At 52.3% G+C, this 20,293-nt stretch overlaps 1 protein-coding gene and 1 long non-coding RNA gene across 3 annotated transcripts in view; one reads left to right on the plus strand and one right to left on the minus strand.

The window, feature by feature from the left end:
- Positions 1–20,293, minus strand: part of LAMC3 (laminin subunit gamma 3) — an 83,958-nt gene that overhangs the window by 35,533 nt on the left and 28,132 nt on the right. For both annotated transcript variants that reach the window (XM_003822380.5, XM_063594137.1), the window contains exons 5-12: positions 19,807–19,995; positions 19,611–19,728; positions 17,144–17,242; positions 13,184–13,320; positions 9,740–9,850; positions 6,188–6,380; positions 5,907–6,022; positions 1,732–1,950 (exon numbers count right to left, since the gene is read on the minus strand). In XM_003822380.5, the coding sequence (XP_003822428.3) occupies positions 1,732–1,950; positions 5,907–6,022; positions 6,188–6,380; positions 9,740–9,850; positions 13,184–13,320; positions 17,144–17,242; positions 19,611–19,728; positions 19,807–19,995 (1,182 nt within the window). The remainder of the gene's footprint in view (positions 1–1,731; positions 1,951–5,906; positions 6,023–6,187; positions 6,381–9,739; positions 9,851–13,183; positions 13,321–17,143; positions 17,243–19,610; positions 19,729–19,806; positions 19,996–20,293) is intronic.
- On the plus strand, positions 1,945–19,595 carry LOC129398728 (uncharacterized). Its single transcript, XR_008626642.2, has 3 exons — positions 1,945–4,983; positions 6,669–6,848; positions 17,180–19,595. It is a non-coding gene; the product is annotated as an uncharacterized LOC129398728 (long non-coding RNA).

A 20,293-nucleotide genomic window follows, 5' to 3' on the forward strand; every position in this document is an offset into this window, starting at 1 on the left:
TCTTGTCACCCAGGCTGGAGTGCAATGGCGTGATTTCGGCTCTCTGCAACCTCTGCCTCCTGGGTTCAAGTGATTCTCCTGCCTCAGCCTCCCAAGCAGCTGGGATTACAGGTGCCTGCCACCACACCCAGCTAATTTTTGTAGTTTTAGTAGAGACAGGGTTTCACCATGTTGGCCAGGCTGGTCTCAAACTCCTGACCTCAGGTGATCCACCCACCTCAGCCTCCCAAAGTGCTGGGATTACAGGTGTGAGCCACCACACCTGGCTACCGTCTTTTCAGGAAGAAAAATGCCCAGCAGCCTTCTTCTCAGACAGCCCCCACCTGCTCTGGGGAGGCAGTAGGCGTCTAGGCATGAAGCCGTCAGTGTGGGAGTGGAGAGAGGCCTGAGTCCAGCCTTCTCAGGCACCTCCTGGCCATGTGACCTTGAGCAAGGCCAGGTCTGCTCCTATAGAAGTGAGGATCAGTGGGCCAGGTGTGGTGGCTCACGCCTGTAATCCCAGCACTTTGGGAGGCTGAAGCAGGAGGATCACTTGAAGTCAGAAGTTTGAGACCAGCCTCAACATGGCAAAACGCCATCTCTACTGAAAATATAAAAATTAGCTGAGCATGGTGACAGGCGTCTGTAATCCCAGCTACACAGGAGGCTGAGGTGGGAGGATCTCTTGAACCCAGCAGGAGGCTGCAGTGAGCCGAGACTGCACCACTGCACTCCAGCATAGGCAACAGAGCGAGACTCTGTCATCCCCCACAAAAAATAAAATAAAATATAAAACATAAAATAAAAAGAAGTGGGAATGAGTAGCCAGAAGTGACCAGGTCCCAGGAGTCCAGGCTGGAGGGAGGCACGGCTCTGCCACCTGCTGGCCATGCTTCTGCACTGCAGCGTGGGGCCCTCACCTGTGAGATGGGACAGGAAGGGTCCCGGCCCCGCAGGGATGTCTGCAGGAGTCAATGATGTAGTGTAGAGAAGGTGACTAGCACATGCAGGAACCTGGTGACACTATTTTATTATTTCCCAAGTGTCCTGAAAAGTAGAGACTTTCATTATCTGCGCTTCCCTAAGGCATTCCCAGTTAGCTATGGCTGAGCTCTTATGCAACCCAGGCCTGTTTTCAGAGCCTGAGCGTCTCCTGACCACCATATGGCTTTGTGTAGAAACAGAAGCAGTGTATATACTGTCATTATCCCCACCTTACAGAAGAGGAAGCAGGCTCAGGGAGGGAAGTGACTTTCCCATGGCCACTAAGAGGTGAGGGTGGCAGGTCTGTGGTTCTGGGTTGGTGCCTATGAGCTGCTGTCACCTGTGTGACCTTCATGAGAACCCTCCTGCTGTCACCTGCCATGCTGGTACCTCTGCCCTTCCTCACAGCACCCTCTGCATGTAAAGACCCCTGAGGTCTTTCCCTGGTCCTTCCTGGGAAAAGGGCCAGCCCAGGGAGAAGGTGGCGTGGACAGACGGCCCGCAGAGCAGCTGGCTTATGGTTATCACCTGATACATACAAAGTCCTTGGCACAGAGCCTGAGGCTTCAACAAATTCCAGTAGTAACTTTTATTAAACTATGAGGTGCCCAGGCACTGAGCAGCACGGGAAAGCTCAGTGCCCGCACTGCCCCACAGCTTGGCCAACACCTCAATGCCTGTGCCAGGCTGGCCCTGTTCAGGTCAGTACTCATCCTGCTGTTTTGGGTATAACCCAGGTGCCTTCGGATGGGGTGCCGGGAGACTCACCTGTGTTGGGGTCACAGGTGCCATGCTGGTTACAGGTGCAGGGGACACAGCTGGCATAGGGACCCCCCTGTGGCATCTCCCTCTTGTATCCCGGAGCACAGGATTCACAGAACTGGCCCGTGTAGCCACTGGGACATGAACAAGTCTCCACCCAGGAGGCTGGCGGGGAAAGCCCTGGCCGGGCGGATGTGAGCCGGACCTCAGTCAGGAACACTGGACCTGCAGAGCGAGAAGGGAGAGAGGAAGAGAGGAGGCACAAGCTCCCTGCACATGCTTCCCCCCAAAACCTTCCTGTTCACATATGGACCAGGCCCACGTATATAAAGGCAGACTAGCAATCAATGATTTTTTTTTTTTTTGAGACAGATTCTCATTCTGTCACTCAGGCTAGAGTGCAGTGGTGCAATCATAGCTCTGCAGCCTCGACTCCCAGGCTCCAGTGATCCCACCATGTCACCCTCCCAAGTAGCTGCGACTACAGGCAAGACACCAAGCCCAGCTAATTTTTAAAATTTTTGTAGAGATGGGGTTTCTCCATGTTGCCCAGGCTGGTCTTGAACTCCTGGCCTCAAGTAATCCTCCTGCCTTGGCCTCCCAAAGTGCTGGGATTGCATGTGTGAGCCACTGCGCTGGTGGATTTTTGTTCTTTTTTTTCAAATTGTCAATTCAAGGGTAAGGGAGATGATTCGGCAATTTTCAAGAAGAAATAGATATGGCTGAGAATTTTATGGAAAGATATCCATCCACAGGTTATTAAAGATATATAGATTTAAACAACGATGATACCATTCACACCTCTTAGACTGGTAACATTTTATAGATGAATTTTAGTGGAGGATGGCGTGTAGGAAACTCACCTGGGCTGCTCATAACTGAATGCTACATTTAGGCAAAGTTTAAGGTCTATTTCTAAGGTTTTAAGATTTTTCTTGTTGTTTTGTTTGTTTTTAAGAGAGACAGAATCTTGCTCTGTCACTCAGGCTGGAGTGCAGTGGTACAACCATAGCTCACTACAGCCTTGAACTCCTGGCCTCAAATGATCCTCCTGCCTCAGCCTCCCAAGTAGCTGAGACCAAAGGAGTGTGGCACCACACCCAGCTAATTTTTTAATTTTTTGTAGAAAAACGGTTTCGCCCTGTTGTCCAGGCTGGTTTTGAACTCTTGGCCTCAAGGACTCCTATCTCAGCCTCCCAAAGCGCTGGAATTACAGGCTTGAGCCACCACGCCCAGCCTAAAGTTCTAAGTGTTATAGGAGATTTTGAGACTAATGAATGTAACAGGATTTTGATGTAAAAGAAGCTAATTGACACAGAAATGTCAGTGACATTTCTTACCTGCAAGGAAAGTGAACATCTTGTATTTAGATAAACTATAATGTGTACATTTTAAAAATAAAGAAATCTGATATTTGAAAAAAAAAATGCGCCGGGCGCGGTGGCTCAAGCCTGTAATCCCAGGACTTTGGGAGGCTGAGGCGGGCGAATCACAAGGTCAGGAGATCGAGACCATCCTGGCTAACACAGGGAAACCCTGTCTCTACTAAAAAATACAAAAAATTAGCCGGGCGTGGTGGCGGGCGCCTGTAGTCCTAGCTAACTCGGGAGGCTGAGGCAGGAGGATGACATGAACCCGGGAGGCGGAGCTTGCAGTGAGCAGAGATCGCGCCACGGCACTCCAGCCTGGGCGACAGAGGAAGACTCCGTCTCAAAAAAAAAAAAAAAAGAAAAAAAAAAAAGAGTGTGGATGTATGAATACTAATCAGAAGGTTTTGCTTCCAGTAACAGAGGAGCAGGGGATCCTGGCAGATCAACCTTCCCACAGAAAACAACTATAAACTCTGGGCAAAATATGAAAACGACCATCTGTAGACACAGAACAGGGAGACTGGAGGCGGCCGACACTCCTCATCAGAGCAGCCTTTCTGAAGGAAAATTCGGCAGTGTGGATCAAAATGGAAAATGCTCCCTCTTTGACCTAACATCTCCATTTCCAGCACTCTGTCCTAAAGCGACACTTATACTGGAATACCAAGACCTTTCTATGAGGCTGGTCCCTATTCCCTGTGACACGGTTGTAATGGGGAAAACTGGAGGCCACTTAAGCGCCTGTCAATAGGGGGATGGCTAAAACCTCACAGAGCACCCATACCACAGAATCTGACACACCAGACACAGAAAACCAGGCTTTCTACGCGTAATGACAAGGAACAACCTCCACGACGCACTGTTAGCTGACAAAAAGCAAGTCCCAGAATATCGTACTGTGTGATTACCTTTCTTTCTTTTCTTTTCCCTCCCTCGCTCCCTCCCTCCCTTCTTCTTTCTCTCTCTCTCACTCTGTCTCTCTCTTTCTCCCCCTCCCTTCCTCTCTCTCTTTCTTTTTCTTTCTTTTTTTGAGACAAGGTCTGGCTCTGCTACCCAGGCTGGAGTGCAGTGGCATGATCTTGGCTAACTGCAACCTCTGCCTCCCAGGTTCAAGCAATTCTCCCTCCCGAGTAGCTGGGATTACAGGCACGTGCCACCATACCCGGCTAATTTTTGTATTTTTAGTAGAGACGGGGTTTCACCATGTTGCCCAGGCTGGTCTCAAACTCCTGAGCTCAAGCGATCCGCCCGCCTCAGCCTCCCAAAGAGCTGGGATTACAGGCGTGAGCCACCACGCCCGGCTGTGTAATCACATTTCTATGTTTTAAAAAAAATACAGATGTTAAGTACATACACACAGAAAGGTTTAGAGAGAGGCCTCCCAAAACATTACCCATGGAAAGAGGAAGTTTGGGGATTGCGGGTGCCGGGGAGGGTCGCTATGTCCTCTGCTTCTCCAGGGCATCCCAGCACCCTTGGACTCAAAAGAGGCCCAGGGGTAGACTGACCCTCTGAGCCAGAGGTCCTCAAAAAGAGCAAAATCTCCCTCCCCTGGAAGCAAATCTGAGGACATGTTGGTTGTCATGTGGATGAAGAGGCCTAAAGTTCCCAGAAATTGACATTCCCAGAAACTCCCCACATGACTTTCAAATGTCCTGCGTGGTGCTGGAAGGGTAGAAAAACCCCTTTGTAAACATCTGAGCCTAGAGCTCAGCTTCATTTTACACACAGACACTAGGGTTTTTGTTTTTTGTTTTGTTTTTTTTTTTAGAGACAAGGTCTCGCTCTGTCACCCAGGCTGGAGTGCAGTGGCACAATCACTACAGTCTCAACCTCCTGGGCTCAAGCGATCCTCCAGTCTTAGACTCCTGAGTAGCTGGAATTACAGGTACAGACCACCCCACCAGGCTGAGTTTTTGTTGTTGTTGTTGTTGTTGTTGTTTTGAGATGGAGTCTGGCTCTGTCGCCCAGTCTGGAGTGCAGTGGCGCAATCTTGGCTCACTACAACCTCCGCCTCCTGGGTTCAAGCGATTCTCCTGCCTCAGCATCCCAAGTAGCTGGGATTACAGGTGCGTGCCACCATGCCCAGCTAATTTTTGTATTTTTAGTAGAGATGGGGTTTCACCATCTTGGCCAGGCTGGTCTCGAACTCCTGACTTCATGATCCACTCGCCATGGCCTCCCAAAGTGCTGGGATTACAGGCGTGAGCTTCTGCGCCCGACCTATATTGATTTTTAAAATAGCGTGTGGGTAGAGGTTCTAATGAGGAACAGATCAGAGGCTAAGGCTGTCAATCACTGTGACCAGGGTGGGAGGTGGTGACAGACCCCCATCAATGATGTGTGATGGCTTGGCCCCCTCTTTGGGAAGACCAGACCCTCCTAGGGTGGCTTAGGTACACTACCGCCAGTGACCAGCAGGGGAGTCACTCTCCCAGGGGACTCCTGGACTGCCGGCTGTGGGCTGTGTCCAGCAGGGATAGGGGGCTTGGTGGATCCAGCGAAGGTGGAGTGAGCACACCCAGCGGGTCTGGGTGGCTTGCTGGCCGCACAACTGCCTCTGAGGCCCATCCTTCAGGCCTCTCTCCTGTCCATTCCCTGCATCTGACCTCAGCCACCATCCCCATTGCCTTCACAGGTTATATGGCCTCTGGCAACTGTCCTGACTTTTGACTAAGGTTCCTTCTTGGCAAAACAGGACAATAACCACCCGGCCGCAAGGCCCTGACAAGACTGTGACCACCGAAGCCCAGCCCAGTTCTGAGACCTGGCAAGTGCTCGGGTCTTGGGCATGTGGTTGTCTTTACTGACCGGCAGGGCTGGGGCCGGGACTGACGTGGAGGCGGAGGCTGGTCAGGTTGGCGAGGAGCCGCTGGAAGTGGAAGGGGGGCAGTGGAGGGGCCACGTCCTCGGAGGTCTCCTGCAGGCTGGTGAGAGAAGCGGTCAAAGTGAGATCCCGACATAGGGTGGGGGGTACCACGCCTGGGGATGGGGGGTAGCCCCCCAGACTACAGGGGCATCTGAAATGTGCCCGGACCTCAGAGACCACCCCTCTCACCTCCCCATCTCTCAGGACAGAAGGGGATACTTACTGGAACCTGAGCTCTACCTCCCTGGGATGCCCGGCATCCTGGGGGCCAGACAGGCTAGAGTGCCTCAGGGACAGGGCCAAGCCTGCCCCTTCCAGCCTCAGCTGCACAGGGAGTGGGGAGTCCCCGGGGGGCACCCGGAAGGTCAGTATAAGGGGCTGCCCATAGCTGAACCGCTGGTCTCCCAGGAACTTCTCTGAAGACAAGAGAAGAAGGCTTTGACAGTCTTCATATGGTTAGCTTGATTTTAAATGTCTATGTTGATTTTATCGGCAACTAAACATTCAAACAAGATAAAAGTGCAGTGGGTAGAAAATCAAAAGCTCCCTGCACAGCAGACCCTGCAGGGGGCCCGCCCACACCTCTGCAGTCCATCCCTGGCTTCACAAGCGTGTGACCTGTGCAGTCACACACGCCCCCACACTTGGCTTAATGCTCTGCTGTGACCATCTTCACATTCTTAATAATTTTATCTTTGAACTAGGGTTTTAGAAGTGATGTCCGATGGAACACGGAGTCCGAGGGTGAACGGAGGGGATACACACACGTGTGACCAGAGAGGCTGCCGTCTGCTCGTGTGTAGCATTCACGATGCCCATGAGCACGGAATTCCTAGGGAACACCCAGCAGCAGGAGTTTAGCGGGACCTCCAGGTGACAGCAAGGTGAGTGAGCTGGCTGAGTGAGCAGAGGTGCTCTGGGCCCCGGGCCATGCTTTCCCTTCCAATCAGAACTTGCCCTGAACTCGGAAAGAAGGCACTAGTGTTCTGAGACATGAACCACCAAGCGCTGTGCGGTACCTTCTGACTCATGTCATTTCACTGTATCAGCCAATCATTTCTTCAGAAGTTCGTGACCCAGGAGGAAAGGACACAGGCCACCCTCCCTCCTCCTTTCCCAGTGGTCTTTCCCTTACCCGTGAGAAAGCCACAGAGGTGTGCCATGTTGATGGAACATGTGTGTGTCAAGGAGTGAAATAAAAGTGGCTGGGCTTGTTGTGTGCAGTATTTCCACTGTCCTCGTAAGAACAAAATACGCAGCCTGGCATTGTGGCTCACGTCTGTAATCCCAGCACTTTTGGAGGCTGAGGTGGGTGGATCACAAGGTCAGGAGTTCAAGACCAGCCTGGCCAAGATGGTGAAACCCCATCTCTACTAAAAATACAAAAAATTAGCCGGGCATGGTGGTGGGTGCCTGTAATCCCAGCTACTCAGGAGGCTGAGGCAGGGAATTGCTTGAACCCAGAAGGCAGAGGTTGCAGTGAGCCAAGACCATGCCAATGCACTCCAGCCTTGGCAACAGAGCAAGACTCCGCCTCAAAAAAAAAAAAAAAGTAAAATTCATGCTAATAACTTTATATGTTTCATGCTAATAACTTAAAATTTTCCTTTACCTAGAATGGCATCAAATAGCAAACCAAAAAACACCATGACAAATAAAGGGCAAAACTGCAGGGGAAAAAAAGTGTTTATATTTTAGTGCCTTTAATAGTACTTCCCCGTATTTGGGAACTAGGGGGGGGATTTTAATTCTGCAGTGCATCCCTCAAATTCTGTAGCGCGCCCCGCCACAGCTTTGGTGGACAGCTCCCGAAACACTGAAAGTCCCTGTGTCCCTCTGCCCCAGAGCGTTTCCTGGCTGGGGGAATTTCTTACCTGTGCAGAAGCGGCCTGAAGCGGGGAGCCCCGGGAGCTGGTGGCCACATGCCCCGGCTGCACCCCGATTCGGCCTCCAGAATCAATCACCAGCACGAGCGCAATGCTCCCCTCCCATCCTTTGCTACTCACGTTCTACACGTGAGATGGTTTCACACACTGTTCCACAACCGGCCGCATCACAGTCCACCAACAGGCTACCCAGCCCCTCCTGGGACTGCCCCAAGCTTGCACCATTAAATACTCTTTTTTTTTTCCTTTTTTTTGAGATGGAGTCTCACTCTGTCGCCCAGGCTGGAGTGTAGTGGTGCAACCCTGGCTCACTGCAACCTCCATCTCCCAGGTTCAAGCAATTATCCTGTCTCAGCCTCCTGAGTAGCTGGGATGACAGACATGCACCACCACGTCTGGCTAACTTTTTTGTACTTTTAGTAGAGACGAGGGTTCACCATATTGGTCAGGCTGGTCTTGAACTCCTGACCTCAGAAGATCCCCCCACCTCAGCCTCCCAAAGTGCTGGGATTACAGGTGTGAGCCATTGCGCCCGGCCTAAATACTTATCTTCCCTCAGCTCCTGCTCTTTGCCCCACTGAGTGCTCGTAGGCAGAATACAGAAGGTGGACATGCTGGCCAGAGGGTCGATGTGTTCATTCCCTCTGATGCTGTCACCAGCCAGCCCAGACGCTTGTTTCTGTGTCCCCACCGTAAGCAACAGGCAGAAGCCTGGCTCCCCTGCCACGCCCTCACCTCCAGCCGCTCAGGGTGCCCCGGGAGCGGGCCGGCCTGAGAGCACCATGAGGACAGGCCGTCCATCCATCTCACCCCTGCAGCGTGCCCAACACCCAGCAAGCACTTCTTTCAGGAATAAGCCCCTTTTCTTACATATGCCAGCAGAGTGGCCATGGAACAGAGTGAGTTTTTTGCTCATGGGCCTCTGAGCTTGGAGCGCCTGCCCCATGAGGGGCCTGACGCCTTTGACTTACTGGCTGCAGGGCACACGGCTCCTCAGCCACCTGTGACATCATCTCCCCGGCCTCTCTGGCAGAGGGAGGGAGGGAAAGGGCAGAGCTGGTCGGGGGTGCTGGCAGGTCCTGAGTCAGCCACAGTGGGGCTAAAGATGGGCTCTAGGCTCTGGGTTCTGGGGCTGAGACAGTCGCCAGGAGACCACAGTTCCCCTCACTGTGGGGTGGAGAGGTCAGAATGATCGAGAACCTCCTTCCTTTTGCAAGAATGCCATGGCCCTGGGCTTAGGGTGCGGTGGCCTGGTGGGTGAGGGGCTGATGGGAAACACAGATTCTCTGGGCCATGACAGTGGCTATGGCCCTGTGGCACTGAAGAAGCCCTCCATGACAAAGCTATGACCAGAAAAACGGGGGTTTCATCAGATACGGTGGTCTGATGGCAGAATAACAGCCTCCCCAAGGCATCCACATTCTAATCCCTGGAATCCATAAATATGGTATGTTCTGTGGCAGGGGACATTAAGGTTGTTAATCAGCTGACCTGAGGTAGGAAGAGCCTCTTGGGTTATCCAGCTGGGCCCCATCAATCATTAGAGATTAATGGCAAATACACAAGAGGGAGGCAGGGGAGTTGGTGCCAGTGATGGGGCGTGAGAAAAACTCAGCTGCTTTGAAGATGGAGGAAGAGGCCATGAGCCCAGGAATGCAGGCGGCTTCTAGAGGCTGGGAAAGGCAAGGAAGGGACTTTCCCATGGGCCTCCAGAAGGAACTCAGCCCTGCTGACACCTTGATGTTAGCTCCGAGAGACCTATTTCTGACTTCTCCAGAACTCTAAGAGAATAAACTGGCATTGTTTTCAGCCTCTAATATGCGGCAAGTTGTTTAGCAGCAGGAGGAACCGACACAGGGCGGTCAGCCCCCACCTGGTGCTGGAGGTACCTGGTGCTGTGAGCTCCTCCTCGTCTTCTGGGCTCAGGAGGACCCCATTTGGGCTCCATTGTGGGGGGTGCTCAGAGCCCCCCACACTTCTGGCCCACCAGCCTTCGGCTCCTAGACAGCAAACACAGACACCCCCCGATCAGTGTGAGGCCCCGGAGGGTGGTCTCCAGGTGCCAGCCCCAGGTGGGGGCCCTGGGGTAGGAGGGAGCCCCAGGAGAAGCTAGAAAGCTCAGGGACCCGGATCTGCTTGGGGCATGGTCAGACCTGGAAGCCTGCCCTGCCCTTTCAGTGGGGTTTTGAGCTCAACATGAAGACAGCCTGAAGACCCCCACATGGGGGCCCTGGGACATCAGGGCCATCTCTAATAGTACCAGACTTGACCTCATCTTCAGGTTCTCAGAGAACTTTCTCACCTGTGACCTCATGAACCCTGTCCTTCCAGTGACCCATGTCATTAACAGCACCTCAGGCAAGGAGGCCACCTGGTTAGGAAGGGGCCCAGCCAGGACGGGAGCCCAGGCCTTCTGGTCCCCAGTGCCAGTTCAGTGCCTCCTCCCTCTGGCCACAGCAGTTAACACGGAGCACAGCCCAGCACACAGCGAGTGACCTTAAGGAGGTGCCTCTCCAGGGGGTAGTGGGCAATGAGGCAGAGGCCAAATACCTGGGGCAGCCAAGGGGTAAGAAGGAAGGAACGGAGTGGGGAAAGAGGTCAGAGAAAGGAAGATGTCAACATGAAGAGAAGTTTGCAGACAGGCATTTAGAAGGAACTAGAAGGCCAGGCACAGTGGCTCATGCCTGTAATCCCAGCACTCTGAGAGGCCGAGGTGGGTGGATCATCTGAGGTCAGAAGTTCGAGACCAGCCTGGCCAACATGGCGAAACCCCATCTCTGCTAAAAATACAAAAATTAGCCAGGCATGGTAGCAGCTGCCTATAATCTGAGTTACTCAGGAGGCTGAGGCAGGAGAATCGCCTGAACCCGAGAGGTGGAGGTTGCAGCGAGCTGAGATTGTGCCACTGCACTCCAGCCTGGGTGACAGAGCAAGACTCCGACTCAAAAAAAAAAAAAAAAAAAAAAAAAAATCAGCTGGGTGTGGTGGCTCACACCTATAATCCTAGCGCTCTGGGAGGCCGAGGCAGATGGATCATGAGGTCAAGAGATCAAGACCATCCTGGCCAACATGGCAAAACCCCGTCTCTGCTAAAAAAATAAAATAAAAATAAATAAAAATAATAAAAATTTAAAAACTACTCGTTTTCTTTTTTTTTGAGACAGACTCTCACCCTGTCACTCAGGCTGGAGTGCAGTGGCGCGATCTCGGCTCACTGCAACCTCTGCCTCCCAGGTTCAAGCGATTCTCCTGCCTCAGCCTCCCGAGTAGCTGGGATTACAGGAGCTGGCCACCACGCCTGGCTAATTTTTGTATTTTTAGCAGAGACGGGGTTTCGTCATGTTGGCCAGGCTGGTCTCGAACTCTTGACCTCAGGTGATCCACTCCCCCCACCCCCAGCCCGGCCTCCCAGAGTGCTGGGATTACAGGCGTGAGCCACTGCGCCCAGCCACAGTTTCCATTTCTAAGACAGCAAATATCCATATAAACCACCCACATAAACAAAAGCACTTTGGGGTTCTCAATAATTTTCAAGAGCATAAAGGGATCCAGAGGCCGGGTGCGGTGGCTCACACCTGTAATCCCAGCACTCTGGGAGGCTGAGGAGGGTGGATCAGTTGAGGTCAGGAGTTCAAGACCAGCCTGACCAACATGGTGAAACCCCCGACCTGTACTAAAAATACAAAAATAAGCTGGGCGTGGTGGTGGGTGCCTGCAGTCCCAGCTACACAGGAGGCTGAGGCAGGAAAATCACTTGAACCTGGGAGGCGGAGGTTGCAGAGAGCTGAGATCGCGCCATTGCACTCCAGCCTGGGCAACACAGTGAGACTCCGTCTTAAAAAAAAAAAAAAAGAGGAATTCAGAGACCAAAAAGTTTTGAGAACTCCTGCACAAGGGCAACTGTGAGACAAAATGAGATGACACCCCTGAAGGGCCGGCCACACCCAGTGCCTGGCCCAATGTGAGAACAGATCATGACACTGTTCTTAGGGTCTAGAAAATGAGTCCTGCCCAACGCTGACACCCTAGACCCCCAGACCCAGGACCCAGACACGCGGTCCCGGTCCGCGCATCTCTCGGTCCTGCTTTCTGCACGGCTTCCAGCAGAGGGCGCGCGGCCCTCATGTCTGGGGCGCCCCAGCGTCGGCCCTGAGGTTCTGTTTCAGCTGATGCCTCGCTCCTTCCTGGGCACAGGCGGAAGGTGCGCGGCGCTCCGTGGGACATGGCTGGGGCCCACGCAGCCTCTGGTTTAATGCAGAGCTCCGAGCTCTGCTGCTTTCCTCTTTAAATATGCGGCTGTGCCACCTGGAGTCAGGGACCATGGTATAGGCCACCACAGTGGTTAAGGGCAAAACAGAGCTGGGCGCGGACACTCATAATCCCAGCACTTTGGGAAGCCGAGGTGGGCGGGATTGCCTGAGCTCAGGAGTTCTAGACCAGCCTGGGCAACATGGTAAGACCCCGTCTGTACAAAAAAAAAAAAATACAAAAATTAGCTCGGCATGGTGGTGCACGCCTGTAGTCCCAGCATTTTGGGAGGTGGAGGTGGGCAGACCACTTGAGCCCAGGAGATTGAGACCAGCCTGGGTCTAAAGACATGGCAAAACCCTGTCTTTAGAAAAATATATAAAAATTAGCCGGGCATGGTGGTGCACACCTGTGATCCCAGCTACTCAGGAGGCTGAGGTGGGAGGATCACGTGAGCCCAGGGAGGTGGTGGCTGCAGTGAGCTGTGCTGTGCAATCTTGCACCACTGCACTTCAGCCTTGGTGACAGAGCAAGACCCTGTGTCCAAAAAAAAAAAAAAAAAAAAGGAGCAAAACTCAGGAGCTGACAAACCCAGTGCTCACAACTGTTATGTGGCCCCAGGCAAGTGGCCTACCTTTTGTAGGTCTCAGTTACTTCATCATTGAAAGGGGAATGAGAATCCTTGCATGTTAGGTGCTCAGCACAGTGCCTGGCAAACAGCAGGTGCTCAATAAGTGGAGGCCAGGAGACTGAGCCTGAATCCCCAGTGTTTAGATACACCAAGGGAGGCCAGTCTCAACGGGGTGAGTGGGAAATTCCCCTACAGGATCCAAAAAGCGTCACGTACCCGGCCCCCAACCCCACCACGGGTATAAAGAGAAGAGTCAGGGACTGGGGAGGGAGCTGGGGGTTGCAGGTGGGCACTGGGAAGCCATCATCTCACCCCCGACCCCACCTAGGCTGTGCAGGCCTGTGGCTCCTCTCCACAATGGGAGATCCACTAATGCAAGATCTCCCCAGGGCAGGATCACCTGCCTAGGCTGGGAGCAGACCCTTGGGAGGCGTTTGCAGGGAGCATCTCTTACCCTGGTGGAAATCGGTGAGGATGTGATGCACCTGGAACTGGGCAGTGGCCGCGCACACCTTGGAGTGGCCATAGCAGAAACAGCTGCTGCAGCCAGCTGGATTGTGGGGCTGCAGGTTAAAGGTCCCCGGGCGACATCTGAAATGGAGGCAGGACACACGAGGGCCACGTGAATCAGCCAGGAAGGGGCGGGGCCAGGGTATCCCAGCTGGACCAATGAGAGTCTAGAATCACTGCAGAAACTTAAAAACAATTTTTTTTCAGAATTCTAGAAGAGTAGTAAGAACATTACAGATTGTTCCCATACCTGCTTCAGACAGCCTCCCCTGATGCTGACATCTGACATTACCACAGTACATTTGTCAAAACTAAGTTAACTAAACTCCAGACTTTATTAGGTTTTGTTTTTTGTTGTTGTTGTTGTTGTTTTTTGAGACAGAGTCTTGTTCTGTGGCCCAGGCTGGAGTGCAATGGTGCAATCTTGGCTCACTGCAGCCTCCGCCTCCCGGGTTCAAGTGATTCTCCTGCCTCAGCCTCCCGGGTAGCTGGGATTACAGGCGCCTGCCACCACACCCGGCTAATTTTTGTATTTTTAGTAGAAACGGGGTTTCACCATGTTGGCAGGTTGACCTCGAACTCCTGACCTCAGGGGATCCGCCCGCCTCAGCCTCCCAAAGTACTGGGATTTCAGGCTTGAGCCACCGCGCCCAGCGACTTTAATAGGATTTCTCCACTTTTTCCTCTAATGTCTGGTTTCTGCTGCAGGATCCCATCCAGGACACGGTGTTGCATTTAGTGGTATCCTTGTTCTCCTCCAACCTATCACCGCTTCTCGGTCTTTCCTTGTCTGCCACTATCTTGACACTTTTTGAAAAGCACTAATCAGGTATTTTTAGAATGCCTGATGTTTCTCATGATTAGACCAGAGTTATAGGCTTGGGAAAGAAATACACAGAGGTGAAGTACCCTTCTCGTCATATCACATGGGGGCACAGGAAACCCACATGACATCCAAGCGATGCTGACTTTCATCACCTGTGCTGTCTGCCAGTCTCTCCACTGTGCAATCACCACGGTCCAGTCATTAGAAGCAAGTCACTGAATAGGCTCACGCACTTTAATTTTTTTTTTTTGAGACGAAGTCTCACTCTGTTGCCCAAGCTGGAGTGCAGTGGCACGATTTCAGCTCACTGTAACCTCTGTCTCCTGGGTTCAAGCAATTGTCCTGTCTCAGCCTCCCAAGTAGCTGGGACTACAGGCGTGCGCCACCATGCCCGGCTAATTTTTGTATTTTTAGTAGAGACAGGGTTTCACTATGTTGGCCAGGCTGGTCTTGAACTCCTGACCTCGTGATCCACCCACCTCGGCCTCCCAAAGTGCTGGGATTACAGGCATGAGCCACCGCGCCTGGCCGGCTCACGCACTTTGGGAGACTGAGGTGGGTGGATCACCTGAGGTCAGTTCAAGATCAGCCTGACCAACATGGTGAAACCCCATCTCTACTAAAAATACAAAAATTAGCCAGGCGTGGTGGTGGGTGCCTATAATCCTAGCTACTTAGGAGGCTGAGGCAGGAGAATCGCTTGAACCCGGGAGACAGAGGTTGCAGTGAGCCGAGATCATACCACTTCACTCCAGCCTGAGCAAAAGAGCGAAACTCCGTCTCAAAAAAAAAAAAAAAAAAAAAGCAGCAAGTCACTAAATGCAGCCCAGTCTCAAAAAGAGGGGGATTAAGCTCGACCTCCTAGAGGAAGAGTATCAAAGAACCCACGGACAGATGTTAAAGCCACCCCAGTAATTAATAGATATTTTGAGGTTATGCAAATATCCTCTCTTTCCTTAAAGTTCTGCCCACCAATGTCAGCATTCATCAGCAGCTCTTGCCTGTAGCAATTACCACTGTGAGGTCTGAACAGTGGTTTTCCAGTTCCTTCATTTCTACATTCATTACTTGGAATTCTTCTGCAAGGAAGGTTTGTCTCTTCATCCCCATCTATTTATGTATTCAATCATCTATTTACATCTGTATGGATTTGTGGATTTGACTTTATTCTCTGGGTTATAATCCAATACTATCGTTTATTTTGTTGCTCAAATTGTTTCAGCCCTGAGAGCTCTTTCACGTCGGCTCCTGTGTCCTTTTGACATGGGCCCACGTTCTGGTTTGGGCTGTTTTGTTTGTGTCTGTCTCTGTTTTTCAGCATTTCCTTGCTTCCTGGCACTGTAAGACGCCTTGGGCTTATCTTGTCTTTTTCCAGCCCCAGCCCCAGAATCTGCCACTTCTCCAAGCAGCTCTGGTGAATGTCAGACACAAAGCCAGGAAGAAGAGATAGTGTGTACCCAAGGAGCTAAACCCATGTTTGTCTGCTGGCCGCACTGCTGGAGCTTGGAGGCCTCTTGAACACTTGAAAGAGGAAGTTTATGTACTTCCTGGCCTTGGGAGAGCCCCTTTGACTTGCAGAGCTTCAGATGCCCCATTTGTACCATGATCAGACTGCAAAGATGGAAAACAGGCTCAAAATCCAGCTCAGTGGGTAGGGGCTTCCTGAAGCAGGGTGTTAAGAAGGATCCTGAGGTTATAGTAGGGCTCATGGCCAAGACTGCTGTGCCCCATTAGTGATGTCTGTTGTGGGTGTGAAAGGGGAGGGTTGTGATAGTGTTGCCTTAGTGATGTCTGCCATGGGTATGCCATCAGTGATGTCTGCCATGGTGTGAAAGGGGAGAGTTGATGGTGCTCCATTAGTGATGTCTGCTGTGGGTATGAAAGGGGAGGGTTGTGATAATGCTCCCTTAGTGATGTCCGCCATGGGTACGCCATTAGTGATGTCTGTTGTGGGTGTGAAAGGGGTGTGTTGACAGTGCTCCATGAATGATGTCTGCTATGGGTGTGAAAAAGAAGGGTTGTAGTAGTGCTTCATTAGTGATGTCTGCCATGGCTATGAAAGGGAAAGGTTGATAGGGCTCCATTAGTGATGTCTGCCATGGCTATGAAAGGGAAAGTTTGATAGGGCACCATTAGTGATGTCTGCCATGGCTGTGAAAGGCAAGGGTTGATAGTGCTCCATTAGTGATGCCTGCTGTGGGTATGAAAGGGGGAGGTTGTGATAGTTCTCCCTTAGTGATGTTTGCCATGGTTATACCATTAGTGATGTCTGCCGTGGGTGTGAAAGGGGTGCATTGACAATGCTCCATGAGTGATGTTGGCCGTGAGTATGAAAAGGGAGGGTTGTGATAGTGCTCCATTAGTGATATCTGCTGTGGGTAAGAAAGGGGAAGACTGTGATAGTGCTCCCTTAGTGATGTGTGCCATGGGTATACCATTAGTGATGTCTGCTGTGGGTGTGAAAGGGGTGTATTGACAGTGCTGCATGAGTAATGTCTATTGAGTGTGAAAAGGGAGGGCTGTGATAGGTCTGCCGTGGGTGTGAAAGGGTTATGATAGTGCTCCATTAGTGGTGTCTGTCATGGGTGTGAAAGGGGAGGGTTGATAATACTCCATGAGTGATGTCTGCTGTGGGTGTGAAAAGGGAGGGTTGTGATAGTGCTCCATTAGCTATGTCTGCAGTGAGTGTGAAAGGGGAGGCCTGTGATAGTGCTCCATTAGTGATGTCTGCCACAGCAGGTGGTAGTACGAGCACCATCTATTTACTATCCCTGGATTAGATGGTCTCTCCTATCATTCCAGTTCTTTCTTTTCAGGATTCTAAGCTAAGACATGTATTTTCTCAGCTTATGAATGATCAGTGGTGTTGAATCAAAGCATAAACAGTGCCGTAAAGCTTTTGAGTAACTTCCTGTATGACAGATACATGGTGCCCCAGGAAGGGCACAGGGTGACAAGGTCACCCAAGTCCATGAAGACTGTGCCCCTTGCTCCTCCCCGCACTCCACAGCTTTGGTGCCTCATCAGTGAGCCCCCAGGTCACTTCCAGCAAGCTTACTGCTGGATTAGCTCACAAACCTGTCACATAGGTTGCCTTCCACATTCTCTTTGCAGGGGCAGCGCCCACTGCGGGGGTCACAGGTGTCCAGGCTGCCAGCGGGATTGCAAGTGCAGGGTCTGCCAAAGAGACAGGACAAGAGGAAAATGTGCAATGAGCAAATTCAGAATGGCAACAGCCCATCCTAGGAAGGGAGCTTTCCCTGCTGCCAACATCAGGAGTGAGGCTGACGCAGGTAACTGACCTGGCTTTACTGTTCCCGTCTTGCCAAGGAAGTGACCCATCCATCACTGGTACAGTGGTCCATCTTCCCACCCACCACACATCAATCCAGGATCCTTCCATCTGTCATCCACGCACTCACTCATCATCCATGAATCTTTCTTTTTTTTTTTCTTTTTTTTGGGACAGAGTCACACTTTGCCACCCAGGCTGGAGTGCAGTGTCATGATCTTGGCTCACTGCAACCTCTGCCTCCTGGGTTCACGTGATTCTCCTGTCTCAGCCTCCTGAGTAGCTAGGACTACAGGCATGCATCACCATGTCCAGCTAATTTTTGTATTTTTAGTAGAGACAGGGTTTCACCATGTTGGCTAGACTGGTCTTTAACTCGTAACCTCAGGTGATCCACCTGCCTTGGCCTCCCAAAGTGCCAGGATTACATGCATGAGCCACCGTGCTCGGCCTCCATGAATCTTTCTGTCTATCCCCTCACTCCTCCATCCACTTATTCATCCTTCCTTCTTTCTGTCCAGCAGCCACCTATCCACCCATTCATTCACCCATCCATCCACTCATCTAATAAGACATGGTTCCTCCCTGGTGAATCCCAGTCTGGTGTAGACAGACAGATCACGCAGACCCTGTACCGCGATACGTATTGTGGGAGATGTACAAGAGGCTGTGCCCGCACTGTGGGGCCTCTGACTCAGCCTGGGTGTGCAGGCGAGGGGCAGGTGGGAGGGAAGGTGTCCCGAGAGTGGGGCTGCTCAGCTGAGACCTGAAGAATGAGCAGGAGGCTGTGAGTCACAGGCTGGGGAGAGGGGGCAGGGGTGGGAGGTGTGGCACCTGCAAAGGTCCAGAGGACAGAGGGACCCCAGGGAAGCAGCCAGGCCCTATCTCATGGTCAGTTTTATGCCCAGAACCACCAAATATTTTACAAGGAATCAGAGCTCTCCTAGATATCCTCAATGTGTTTCTGCTGCCTTTCAAATATACAAAGATGCCCGTTATCAACCAAAGCAAGTTCACTTAAAAGTGCTTCTGGGCAGGGCGCGGTGACTCACGTCTGTAATCAGCACTTTGGGAAGCCGAGGAGGGTGGATTACGTGAGCCCAGGAGCTTGAGACCAGCCTGCGCAACATGGCAAAACCCCATCTCTACCAAAAAATACAAAAATTAGCCGGGTGTGGTGGTGCACATTTGTAATCTCAGCTACTCAGGAGGCTGAGATAGGAGGATCACTTGAGTCTGGGAGGCGGAGGTTGTAGTGAGTAGAGATCGCGCCACTGCACTTCAGCCTGGGTGACAGAGCAGGACTCCATCTTAAAAAAAAAAATAGAGATAGTGGGCATGGTGGTGCATGCTTGTAATCTCAGCTACTCAGAAGGCTGAGGCAGAGAATTGCTGGAACCAGGGAGGTGGAGGTTGCAGTGAGCCAAGATGGTACCACTGCATTCCAGCCTGGTTGACAAAACAAGAATCTGTCTCAAAAAAAAAAGCTTCTAAATTTATCATAGGGTTTTGTTTTGTTTTGTTTTTGTTTTTTGGCCATTGTATACTTTCTCAGTCAAGTGATGGCAAATGTGTTGGGGTAAGGTCCAGACCCCAGGAGCCCCTGCCCCTCTCTCCCCTCAGCTGTCCCACTGGGTACCAAACTCAGTGCACCCAGATGACACTCAGCCTCTCCCACCCCGCTCCCCACACTGCGTGCCCTGCCATCCAGAGGCCCAGAGAACCCCGAAGGTCAGCCTCCACCTCTTCTTCCTCTTCCACCCCCTGGTCACCATGTCCTATTAGCTCCTCCTTGCACTGGGCTCTGGAATCTGCCCTGCTCTCCCTCTCCACAGTCAAACCCGCATGCAGGCTGCCCAGGCGTTCCTGCTGTAGCCTCCACGCAGCCTCCCCCTCACCCGCTCCTGCTTCTCACTGATCCACGGCTCCTCCGGAGGCCCCCCGTGCCCCCCACCCCACCTCAAACACCTGTCCTTCCCCTCTCCCTGCACTTATGCAGCACCTCCCACAGGAAGCCTGCCCTCCACCCGCAAGATCCGCTGAGCTTCCACAGGGCTCAGCCTGGTCTCATTATGGTCTGTTTTTGTCTCTTGGCCTCTCCAGGAGCTGAGTGTCTCTAGTCTTCACCAGGCTTAGGGCGAGGTAGCTGCAGACAGGAAGGGATGGGGAGGGGAGGGACTGCTGACAGCCTGTCCCTCCTGCTTCTTGTCATTCAGTGCAATGTGTCCATACTGGGCCGCCCCTCGCCCTCACCTGCAGCCTCCCTCACTGAGCGAGTGGAACCCGGGCAGACAGCGGTCACACTTCCAGCCAGTCACAGTGGGCTTGCAGGCGCAGGTGCCTGTGTCATCGCACTGGAGGTGTAGGGAGCCTGGGAGAGGAAGGGCACAGGGCAATTGAGGCCAGGAAGGGGAGAGGGTCGGAGGCTGGGGATGTGGAGCCCACTCACCTGCCGAGTGGCAGTCACAGGGCTGGCATGGCATCCGCGGGTCCCAGTGATAGAAATTCTCCTGACAGCGCTCACAGTGCGGCCCAGCTGTGTGGTCACGGCAGTGGTGACAGCGCCCGCCGTGGCCTGTGCTGCGGAAGAGCTCCCGATCAAACGTGCATTCCTCAGAGCGGCCACTGCAGTTGCAGGCTATGGGCAGGAGCGGGGAAAGGTGTGTGAGTCCCCTGTGATGTGGTAGGAGGTGGCATCTGTGCCAGTCAGCCTCCCTGTGCTAAATAGGCAGGCAGTGCAAAGACAAGGGCAAGAGCATGGTCCAGAATGGAGTTGAGGCCCAGCTTGATCAAGGCTAGACATTGATCAATTGATTTTCCAAAATAGGACACTCTTAAGAGCAAAGGGGACACTGTTAGTAAATACACCAAAACAACAGGCAGAAAGAAGACCCTCCCAGGCAACCAGGATATACACCCAGATAGATGGGCACTGA

This window comes from Pan paniscus, chromosome 11 (genome assembly GCF_029289425.2).
Source record: "Pan paniscus chromosome 11, NHGRI_mPanPan1-v2.0_pri, whole genome shotgun sequence".
Classification (NCBI taxonomy): Eukaryota; Metazoa; Chordata; class Mammalia; order Primates; family Hominidae; genus Pan; species Pan paniscus.